General features: G+C 38.9%; 1 protein-coding gene across 3 annotated transcripts in view; it reads left to right on the plus strand.

Annotated features, from left to right (window-relative positions):
- The window catches only part of nlgn2b (neuroligin 2b), a 314,058-nt gene that overhangs the window by 266,361 nt on the left and 35,271 nt on the right, over positions 1-12,426 (plus strand). For all 3 annotated transcript variants that reach the window (XM_057821147.1, XM_057821148.1, XM_057821146.1), the window contains one exon: positions 12,115-12,264. In XM_057821147.1, the coding sequence (XP_057677130.1) occupies positions 12,115-12,264 (150 nt within the window). The remainder of the gene's footprint in view (positions 1-12,114; positions 12,265-12,426) is intronic.

A 12,426-nucleotide genomic window follows, 5' to 3' on the forward strand; every position in this document is an offset into this window, starting at 1 on the left:
TACACAAGCATTGCATTAGCAACAACGTTAGCTTAGCACGCTATACAGGTTCACTAAACATAAACAAAAAGCGTCTCATACAAAAAATATAACATTTCGCTTACTAACATAATATGTACATTCTTTACAACAACCATACTTACGGACAAATCTTGTCCAAGGATCATATAAGCACAACATTATCAGCCTGAGACGTCGTGCAGCCATAATGAACTGGAAAGAAAACAATAAACCATGTCGCAAAGCGACCACAAGAGTTCGCTGTTGGACAGCACAAATAGTCTTGCTGTAAAGCTTACCAAAAGGCAGAATACTTTCTGAGCGGGACATGTGTGTTAATTGCGTCAAATATTTTAACGTGATTCATTTAAAAAATGAATTACCGCGCGTTAACGCGATAATTTTGACAGCCCTAATTAAAACCCCTCTTCATGTTTTCGTTTTAATAAAATTTGTAAAATTTTCAATCAAAAGTAGAGTTAATATAATAATAAGAATAAAAATAACAATAATAAAAATAGAGTGAAAAGTTTTACGTGTATTTTGCATTACTATTTTGATATGGAATGCCAGTTCATTTTGCATTGTTGTTTAACTGTGTGTCAGAACAGGGCCTCATTACTATAGACTGAAGTGCTTTTCTTTTTGTGAACTTTTTTTTTTTTTTTGAGAGAGAGATAGGAATATTATTTTTGTTGTGCTTTCACTAAACGATACTTATGTTTGTTGTGAAGGAGAAGCTTATGCCAATAAATGGCGCGGTCCAAAGAACGCCTGTGTCCACTCGCCTTTACTGTATAACATATACAGTGGGGAGAACAAGTATTTGATACACTGCCAGTGGGAAAACCCATTGGCACTTGGCAGTGCATCAAATACTTGTTCTCCCCACTGTATCTGTACATATCTTACCCAAAATAAAACAAGAGACACATAATTGCCACTAAAAGAAAGAAAACTTACCGAAATATGTGTGAAGCACAAATAGCAATTTGCATTGCATTGTGAATACAGCATAAACATCTCACAACTACTAATTCTCCCACGTTTAGAAGACATACCATGTGTATGGAACGGCGCTGCCCCCAAGCGGCCGGTGGCATTCTCTTCACTCTTAATGTCCATAAACGGCCTCATTGTAATGTTTGAGGCAATATGTCAGCGGGTCATTCATTGCATGCGTTAATTGCATCAAATATTTTAACGTGATTAATTAAAAAAATTAATTAACGCCCGTTAACGCGATAATTTTGACAGCCCTAATATATATATATATATATGGCAGAAAAACACTCAGGTAACTGGAAGTTCTGCTCTGAGATCCCAATTTGGCCAACTTTCAAAATTGTCCTATACACATGTGTGATAGATCATTGGAAAACTTAAAATCTCAATTTCTTGGGGAAAGAAAAAATTTGAAGAGGAGGGCATTTTTAAACAAAAAAAAAATTTAAACAGCAAAACCCTATCTGAAGGTGAGAGCAAGCGAGAGCAGGGTTACAGACGCCATGAATTTAACGAGATATTATCGTTTACTTACCTCGTTTCGATCCATGTAGCATGTATCACTGAGTGTCAAGTCACAGGTGTGAATGGCTACAGCTGGATTTTTGGAGGATTTTATGGATGAAACATGGTAATATAGCAAGGGTCGCGATGCAGAAATCGCAGGCATTAAGAGTGGTCAAAATGTTCTTTTTCATATATTTAACCTTTTAAATGTTTTTTTTTTTTTTTTTTCCAATTTTTCTATGTTTGGATCAATTATTTATCATCTAACATATTGGAGAAAATGTGACAGTAACAAAAAAAAAAATCCATAAGCAATAGTTATGAGGTAAATATCCGTGACTTTTTTACAGGCACTATTTTTTTCATTGTGACATAATTTGTTTAAAAGTTTAAAATATGCGAGTGAATACTTTTTTAAAGTCGTTTTTTTTTTTTTTTTTTTTTAATGAAATATTAGACATCAATTAATGATTCTAAGCTTAAAGTGACAGACATTTTGAATAATAAATATAATTACTTACCTTCTTTTTATGGCTGGGTTGAAACAAAAGCGGTTGCGCGACGTCTGTAAACGGGGGTTTTCAGGGTAAAACGGACAAATTAAAAATAGTTCGGGGGCTTAATGCGCCATGAATCGTCTATGGCAGCATATAGACATATTGTTCTATCAAACACAACATTTGTTTTGGCTTAAAATACAGCAGTTTATTTTAAAGAAGGGTGCAAGAGCAGAAACAGCTTTTTCAGTCTTGTCTGTGTTTTCCACCATATATATATATTTTCATAATACAGTGGTACCTCTACATATGAAGTTAATTCGTTCCAGGATCTTGTTTGTAAGTCGAACAGGATTTTCACATTAGAATACAGTGGTACCGCCACATCCGATCGCTTTGACACACGCTCTTTTCGACATCCGACGTAAAATTTGACTCGCCATTTGTTTCTACATCCGACGACATGGTCGAAATACGACGACATGACAGCACAGCAGACGGATGCACGGCTGACTTTCTTGTGAGAGAAATCAACACAGGTTTCAAAAAGGTTGGTACAGGTGGTGAAACAAGGAAAAAAGTGACGCTTACCTTCTAAATGAAGATGCAAATTACAGAGAAATATGAGTGTGGTGTGCGTATCCGTGAACTAGCTCAACAATACATCTCCACGGCCACCGTTCGGCAGTCTTTATAAGTTGACAATTATTATTGTGGTTACATCGCCAAAGAAATCGCCAGCTTTGTCAGGTTTATATACTGTAATTTTCGGACTATAAGCCGCTACTTTTTTCCTTCATTTTGAATTCTGCGGCTTATAGTCCAGTGCGGCTTATTTGAGGATTTATTTGGGTTAATGGGTAACGATTTATTACAAAGCGCCATCATAACATTGTCATAAGACCGTCATTCATACTTATGACATGACAGTATCATGGGCATTACTGAATGCTTATGTTGTGAAGTGACATCCGGCAAATTATGTCAATAACTCCATTTATGTCCAGCTTGGATCTTTTACATCCATTCAAAAGTGAGATAATTTACCGGATACCACTAAATGACATCTGTTATAAGCATTCATAAATGCTCATGACAGTGTCATGTCATAATTATGACAGTCTTATGGCACCACTGTCTAAAAAAGTGTTACCAAATACCATAACTAGCAATTAATGAAACAACTGGAACAGTAACTGAAGAAATTATTAGAACAGGACATGAATTTTGATTGTTATTTACATCTGTAGCGCTGCAATGCCTGCTCGGAGGCATGTTGGACAACAACAGTGTTGACAGCAGGTGGCAGCAGAGGTTGACTGTTTGACAGTGATGGCCAAATTAAGCTTCTTGAAGCAATGAAGCTTTGCAGCCAATTGGTTCAAAGTAATTGGTATGACGCTGATGTCAAATAAAGTATTACTGGTTAATATCCTTCTCGTGTAAATATCCCATAATACATACTTAATGACATACATACATACATACATACTACAGGACAGCTGTGGCTTATAGTCCAGTGCGCCTTATAGTGTGAAAATTAGGGTAATTTATTTCAGAACTTATCCAACACAAAACGCTTGCTGTCCACCGCAATTGACTGAGTACTCAAGAAAACATTGAAAGCGAAAGTAAACTCAACCGCACCGCTCCTCTCTGTGGCACGTCAGTCACGCGGTGCGTTCAGGTACAGAAAAAACATCCGCCACATTAGAAACCAATTCGTTACATTATTACAGGAATTATTTCTATTATTATTATTATTATTATTATTCCGATTTTCATTTATTAATTGATGTGTTTTGCTATGTGTAATTGCCATTTGTTATTGTACCAGCAGTATTTATTAAGGGTTTAGTGTAGGTTTTTGGGCTGTGGAACAAATTTATGGAATTATAATTTATTCTTATGGGAAAATCCTGCTCGACGAACGACCATTTCGACTTACAAACAAGGTCCTGGAACGATTTAACTCCGTATGTAGAGGTACCACTGTACATTATAATTTCAGCAGCAAATTCGACATATTTACATAAAATAAATGCTATCTGCCGTTTTTTTTTTTTTTTTTTTTGCTTTTAACCAAGAATCGAGACTGTTTCACATCCATATCTATAAAGAATTCAGGAATTTAAGAATTTATTCACAAGAATTTTAAACGTAAAAAAAAGCTATTTGTCTGTGTTTCCACTCGGTCAGTTTTGACGGAGACAGCCCCCCTATTAATTGGCACCGCGCCCCGTGTCCTGTCAATTAAGTCTATGCTCTGAACCCAAGTTGATTTCTTTCGCAAGAAAATTCGGTATGCGCCTGTCTTGTGGGAAAATAAAGAAACTGCGGCGCTTTCATAAATTGTCGTATTTCGAGCATGTCGTCGGATGTAAAAACAAATGGAGAGTCAAATTTTATGTCGGATGTCGAAAAGATCGTGTGTCGGAGCGATCGTATGTCAAGGTACCACTGTATTTGACTCATTGCCTGACGTCCAATTCATTTAAACTGAGAGGACTGCTTGTGAATGCTTATGTTTCAAAGCCTTTTTTTTTTTTTGTACCGGATGGGGCGAATGAATGTAAATGGCTGCCAATAAGTTCAATGGGTGCCTTGTAAAGGATTAAACTTGTTTTGAGCTTTCTTATTGTCTCTTTAAAAATGTAACATGGAGAAGAAAAATTGGGGAAAAAAATTGTAAACCAAATTTTAGGTGGAATAGAAAATCTCAGATTTTCGTTTTTAGACAATATTGCCCAGCCCTATCTCACATACATACACTGTGATGCATTGTTCTAATTAAATTAGCCAAATAGTCATTGTTAAGATTTTTAATTGTTTTAGTATTTTTTGCAAAACCGTCCCTCTTCACACATTGTGAACTACTACTAAATTCTGTTAGATGTTTACTTTTCAGAATCCCTTACTAGTTTGATGATGCAGCAGTGCAGGCTGACTGAGCATCTGTTCTCATTCATGTGCCCAGACATACTGTACTGAACAAAGTATTATGTACACACGAAGCTTTTTCATTTCATTTGTACGCACATGCTCGCTCTAGAACTTTGCATGTATAAAGCCATGCCTGAGTGCATTTGATCACATTATGTGCGTATTTGCACTTTAAAGGAAGGAAAATATCTAACCGTGATTATAAAAGCAAGAGAGAGAAAAAGTGAAAACGAGGAAAGGAAGATATCTCTATGAGCACAAAGGCAAGGCAATAAAAGGGAAGGGAAAAACATTGTAATGATGAGATGGCATTTATAGAGCTCTGGATGTAATGGAGATATAGAAAAAGCCGAAAAGCTGTATGAGCACCAGGCTGGTGGAGCTTGACATTTATGTCAACACATTGGATGGATCAGAAGGAGTTGAGGGAGGTTAGAACTCCTGAGTTGATTGCTCCGGGTTTCAAGTGGGCATTGGAACCAAAGGGACTCATGTTGCGAATTCACTTTGACTAACTTGTTGGTATAAACACTAACAAAAGTTATCATTAGTTTAACTCATTTTCTGCAAGAGTGTATGTTGTGTTCGCTAGTAAAAGAGGGAAACTGATGTTGAAAACTCCTGTTGAGGACAATAGATGTCCATTTTGAGCAAGAGGTCAAATTGGATTAGACGTCCGTCGCCGTCAGTGGCAGTGAAACATGATCACTCACTGCCAGTCTTCTCAGTTGAAATGGACTGGAAAACCTAATAGCCCTTTTATATGACTATAATGTTGGGATAGCTTTGTTCAAATTGGAAAAAAAAGACATTAAGATTTGTTACCCCCCCCCCCCCCCCCCCCCCCCCCCCAAATACATTTCATAGTAGGGGTGTGTATTGCCTTGTATCGGGCAATACGATTTGCATCAGAATTCACAGGTCACAATTCAATTTGATCCCATTTAATTCTTGTTTTCATTCATTTTTGTTGTGTGTTTTATTGCTTTACATTTTACCAGTATACACACACACACACACACAGTGGGGAAAAAAAGTATTTGGTCAACCACCAATTGTGCAAGTTCTCCTACTTGAAAAGATTAGAGAGGCCTGTAATTGTCAACATGGGTAAACCTCAACCATGAGAGACAGAATGTGGAAAAAACACAAAATCACATTGGTTGATTTTTAATGAATTATTTCCAAATTAGAGTGGAAAATAAGTATTTGGTCACCTACAAACAAGCAAGATTTCTGGCTGTCAAAGAGGTCTAACTTCTTCTAACGAGGCTCCACTCGTTAACTGTATTAATGGCACCTGTTTTAACTCATTATCGGTATAAAAGACACCTGTCCACAACCTTAGTCGGGTCACACTCCACACTCCACTATGGCCAAGACCAAAGAGCTGTCGAAGGACACCAGAGACAAAATTGTAGACCTGCACCTGGCTGGGAAGACTGAATCAGCAATAGGTAAAACGCTTGGTGTAAAGAAATCAACTGTGGGAGCAATTATTAGAAAATGGAAGACACACAAGACCACTGATAAACTCCCTCGATCTGGGGCTCCATGCAAGATCTCACCCCATAGCATCAAAATGATATCAAGAACGGTGAGCAAAAATCCCAGAACCACACGGGGGGACCTAGTTAATGACCTACAGAGAGCTGGGACCACAGTAACAAAGGCTACTATCAGTAACACAATGCGCCGCCAGGGACTCAAACCCTGCACTGCTAAAAATGTCCCCCTGCTGAAGCCAATAAACGTCCAGGCCCATATGCGGTTCGCTAGAGAGCATTTGGATGATCCAGAAGAGGACCGGGAGAATGTGTAATGGTCAGATGAAACCAAAATACAACTTTTTGGTAGAAACACAGGTTCTCGTGTTTGGAAGAGAAAGAATACTGAATTGCATCCGAAGAACACCATACCCACTGTGAAGCATTGGGGGGGGGGCATCATGCTTTGGGGCTGTTTTTCTGCAAAGGGACTAGAACGACTGATCTGCGTAAAGGAAAGAATGAATGGGGCCATGTATTGAGAAATTTTGAGTGAAAATCTCCTTCCATCAGCAAGGGCATTGAAGATGAGACGGGGCTGGGTCTTTCAGCATGACAATGATCTCAAACACACAGTCCGGGCAACAAAGGAGTGGCTTCGTAAGAAGCATTTCAAGGTCCTGGAGTGGCCTAGCCAGTCTCCAGATCTCAACCCCATAGAAAATCTGTGGAGGGAGTTGAAAGTCCGTGTTGCCCAACGACAGCCCCAAAATATCACTGCACCCCAAAGGGTACATAACAAAGTATTGAGATGAACTTTTGGTATTGACCAAATACTTATTTTCCACCATGATTTGCAAATAAATTCTTTAAAAATCAAAAAATGTGATTTTCTGTTTTTTTTCCCCTCCACATTCTGTCTCTAATGGTTGAGGTTTACCCATGTTGACAATTACAGGCCTCTCTAATATTTTCAAGTGGGAGAACTTGCACAATTAGTGGTTGACTAAATACTTATTTGCCCCACTGTATATATACTGTATATTTAAATAAAGAAAAGTAAATTACATGCAATGACATTTTTTGGCCACTAGGAGGGGAACTAACCCGCCTGCCTCCCCTCAATCTCTGCTTATGCATAAAAGTTCATTTATGTCAATTTATTCCTGAAACCCCATCTGGCACTCAAGTAAAAATGTTTTAGTTTTATGTTTGAACAACATCTGGCTTTCATAATAACATTTTCTTTTTTTAATGCAAACCTGCTTATATGTGGTATTTTAAATAATCCATGCCTTTGTTTTTGCAGTAAAAGCCAAAATGAGCCCAAATTTTAGACTTATAAAAGGATTAATCCAAGCAAACCCACCAGAAGTACCCCATCCGCCATTACTGAGGTGTGCCGCCCGCAGCACACTGCCAACAGCAGCTAATGTTACTGTTAACATTGACTGATGCTGGGCTGCTATAGGTTTGTAAACACCCCAGTAATGGCCACAACCACAAGAGGCAGACTGCAAGGCAATGCTGGTGCGCGGTGCCAACTACTGGACGGGAGTAGAAGTAGTGCCACTGAATTGTTTATTTCCACCAAAAACACACGTTTAAGGATCGATACAGATGGTTTTTGAATCAATACCACAATTGCGTGATGTAATATCGTGATATACTGTATCTCGAATCAAATGTTTTTTTAACACCCCTGTTTCAGAGGTATCAGGTCGGGACTGGATATAGGCAGGTCCTCAAAATCAAGTGACGTGGGCTCACATGCTAAAATATAGAATGGGGACATGAAATAAAAAGTATTATTGTTTAGCTGAAAACTAACAAGTGAGACGCACACTGCCCTAACCAACAGAAGGTTGTGTTCTGTGAATTTTTTTCACCCAAGGTAAATTGTCATTTACAATATAAGTTTGGGCCTTGGCAATGCAGCTTACCTGCCAAGTGATTAGTTTCTGTTCTTCTGAGAATTTAATTTGCAGATGACGCCTTCATGCAGGCGTGTGTCTCTTCTATACCGTCCTGGTAATGCTAGTATAATTGAATTTGTTTACAGATCCTCTGGGAAATCAGCAGAGTTTTAGAATACACCAGGGAAGAGTAGCATGTTCGAGTGTGGGAATGAAAATTGTTTAATTTTTTTGTAGCTGTCTGCTTTAGTCACTGATGTGATCCATAAAATGTTACATCTCTTAGCGCTGTGCACCCGTATGTGTGCACACTCGTATACGCGACCGTGTTACATCTAAGCCTATGTGCAACCTGAGATTCAGGTGGTGATGCAGACGGCTGTGCAAAGACGTGAGTTGAATCTGTTACCACGGCAACAGGCATTCAGTGAGTCGGTGCAATGGAATGGCTGGTGCAGTTCTATTAGCGAGAAGCAGTTTCCATAGCGACTCAGCATCACAGCTGCCGATGCAAGCATTGTGCATGTGTGTGTCTTTGCGCGTGCACGTTTGTGTGTGTCTGTATGACTACGGTGTGGATGTGAGTGTTCATTAGCGTACCCCACTGTGTTTGACTGGCTTTTTAGCATCTCATGTTTTTTTCATCCTCACTATCATGTTATTGTTTTTCTGGTGTGAACCTTCCATCCACGTCGTTAGCCCAAACACACGTACACACACACTTGGGTTCTGTCACACTGTCCTATTTCCATCGTCTTCCACTCTGTCTTATACCTCTTTATCTCGCTTCCTCTCCTGCTATCTCTGTCTCGGCCCCATCACAGAGTGCTTTGGTTCATCGGGGTAAACAGATGCTGTGGCTGTTATTTATGTTTCCACTTGGTCTGCCTTTCATACACATTATCCACATGGCCTGCAAAGCGCAGACACCCATTTTAACCGGACTGCACTGGCAGAGCTGTCAGAGCAGTCGTTCTGAGGCCATACCAAAGAAGCAGTTAGTTGGGTTTTATTTGAAAGGGGAGGTGGTGAGACTGAGCACTGTGGTGGCACACTGATGGGCAAAAAGACGCTATATACAGAGATTGCATCAGAGCGGGCTAAACCATTTGATCAACATTTGAGGGAGAGGGATTATAGTTTTGGAAGGCGTCATTCTGCTTGGGACAGGAGGCAATATAGTGGAAGTATGGGCATTTGGACTCCGGCCCGCAACATTAGGTACCCCGACAGAATCTCAAATTTGCCCATGTATGATACTTTTGACAGTTACAGTGCATACCTGTCACCGCGAGGCCATTGGCAATCTTACAAATACTGACGTATGCCCTTACAAAGTAATGACTAATCTTACAACATTTTATATAGCGTGCAATATTAAAAACAAAAATAAAACTCTTTTTAAAATTTTCTTGGTATTATTGTCATTAAATACCTGGTGCAATCAAACAACAATGAATATCTTCAGCTATATCATGATTACTAAAATTTAACAGTGACTTCTGTAATAATTGTATGTAGCACTTTTTCTACCATGTCTTTTGATGGCTGCACTTCATGGCACTTCAGCTCGCAATTCAGTTTGACTTGAAGGTAGTTCATTAGTGTGTCCAATTATAAATTAAAAAGGTCAATTGATAAAATGAACTTACCGATGCAATCTTTGAGTCAGGGTTTTGCTAATTCTGAGAAGTGATCAGCAATAGTTACAGGCAAATTGTGTTCGGCAACAAATTGGCAGAACAAAATCTCCGCTTTCGTCAGTTTTCATTCCACAGACTGCATCTTTATTACCAGTGTTGTTAATCTTACTTTAAAAAAGTAATTAATTATAGTCACAAATTACTTTTCCCAAAAAGTAATTGACTTAGTAACTCATTTACCTGAATGTAAGAGTAATTAGTTACTTGGCAAAGTAACTGTTGTTACCTTTCATGTTTTATTTTTTTTCAAAAAGAAAAACATAGAAACCTTTGCTATGTTTAGAAGTCATTTAATGTAGTGAATCAACCGTTAAAGTTGTTAAAATTGCTCCCGTTTTTGCATTAGTTCCCCTTCTGTCTACTTTTGAAAATGTCAAAGTTTTAAAACTGTTTCATCATTTAAAGATAGATTCAAGTTAAGATTTTGCCAACTTAGGAGTATTTTAGATAAAATGTTACTCAGGTTTGCTAGGAAGGTTCACTACAACAGAGCCTTTCGGAGAAGTCTACTGCCTTAAGATGGCGGCTGTTTCCTAACGCCTCCGAGTCTGTCATTTTGCATCTAGTTCTATATGCATATGATATCTAGTGTTTCATCAAGTGGGCGTAAATTGTAGGCTGTCTGCTTCAGTCAGTAAATATTGGAGCCACCTAGCCTAGCATCACGTTTAAAACAGTGTCACATGACTCTTCCCTCCTTCCCACTCCCGCTCTTCTTTCTCCGTGTCTCTGACTTTTTTGCGTCTTTCAACCAACGTAATAACGCATAGTAACGCACATTGTCTCGTTGCCGAAACGGTGACAAAATCCGGAGAAAAAAAACGTATTGCACGAAAAACGTACAGATTTTGAACATATGGCGTACACCAGACATGTCCAAAGTGCGGCCCGGGGGCCAAATGCGGCCCCTGGTCAAATTTCATCCGGCCCCCAGCCTCTGTCATAAAATCAATAATGTCTGGCCCGCACACAGATTTATTAAATTGGTCAGCAGTACTGCTTACACATTAAATGCTTCTCCTCATTTACCCACTAAAAGGCAGCAGCCCTCTAAGCAACATTTCCCCGTGTGACCCTTAACTTCCAATTTTCTAAAATGGCAACAATCATCAACAAAAAACAAAGTTGACTGCGACGGCCGACGCTTCAAGGATAGGTGAAAATTGGACTATTTCTTCACTAAAATACGCAACAACTGTGTCTGCCTCATTTGCAAAGAGACAGTCGCTGTTTTCAAAGAGTTCAATGTGAGGTGATATTACCAAACAAGACACGTTGACATGTACGACAAGATTACAGGGCCGATACGCAGCGAGAAATTGAAGCAACTTGAAGCTAGTTTAATTTCACAGCAGCAGTATTTCGCAAGATCCCGAGAGTCGAAAGAGAACGCCACAAAGGCTAGTTGCGAGATTGTTAAAATTATTAATTAAAAAAAAAAAAAATGAATAAAGCAAATGTGACACACAGAATGGCTTGCTAAAATTTGCTTAAATATATTGTTCTACGTAAAGGACGTCAGCCAAGGTCGGCCCCCCACATTTTTACCACACCAAATCTGGCCCCCTTTGCAAAAAGTTTGGACACCCCTGGCGTACACAATCAAAAATCAGTGCTCACTTGAACAAATTAAACCGAAACCGTACAACTTGACAGGTATGACAGTGTATGTAGTTTACAATGAGGTAGAACTGCCCTGTAGCTTTTGATTAACGCATTCACTGCCAGTGGGAGGGTGACAGTTCATTTTTGCCAACCTTTTATTTGAAATGGATTGGACGTTTACTAATGATAAACTCATTAAAATTCACAGGAGAAGGTTGAAAAAAGGCACAATATTAGACATCTGTTGCAGCCAATGACACTCAAAATCAAGAAACAGATCAACAACCTTCCTACTGTTAAAATGGCTTTATTGTTATTTCATAAATTAACATTGTCATTGATGGTGATACTTCAATTCCATTTTGACTAGGAGAGGGCTAATGAATGAATATTTTTTTTCATATTCTCTATCGCAGTTGATTTTATTCGTGTGTGTTTATGTCTTCTCCAGATATTCGTGATAGACGTAAGAAGCCAGTGATGTTGTTCATCCATGGCGGCTCCTACATGGAAGGCTCGGGGAACATGTTTGATGGCAGCGTCCTTGCAGCATATGGAAATGTCATTGTGGTCACCATGAACTATCGACTGGGCGTCCTTGGTAAGTATGGTGTTACATGTTATATTTGGGGTGTGACGTTTCAGTCTCTTTGGCATGAGCCGTTTCACCTTGGCCTCGATCCTTGTTTGCTAAAAGTTTTTGTCTTGTGTGATGAGAGACAAAATGATTCCATTCATGGTACTGGATTTGGGATTACAGTGA

The sequence above is a fragment of the Corythoichthys intestinalis genome, chromosome 18 (assembly GCF_030265065.1).
Source record: "Corythoichthys intestinalis isolate RoL2023-P3 chromosome 18, ASM3026506v1, whole genome shotgun sequence".
Lineage (NCBI taxonomy): Eukaryota > Metazoa > Chordata > Actinopteri > Syngnathiformes > Syngnathidae > Corythoichthys > Corythoichthys intestinalis.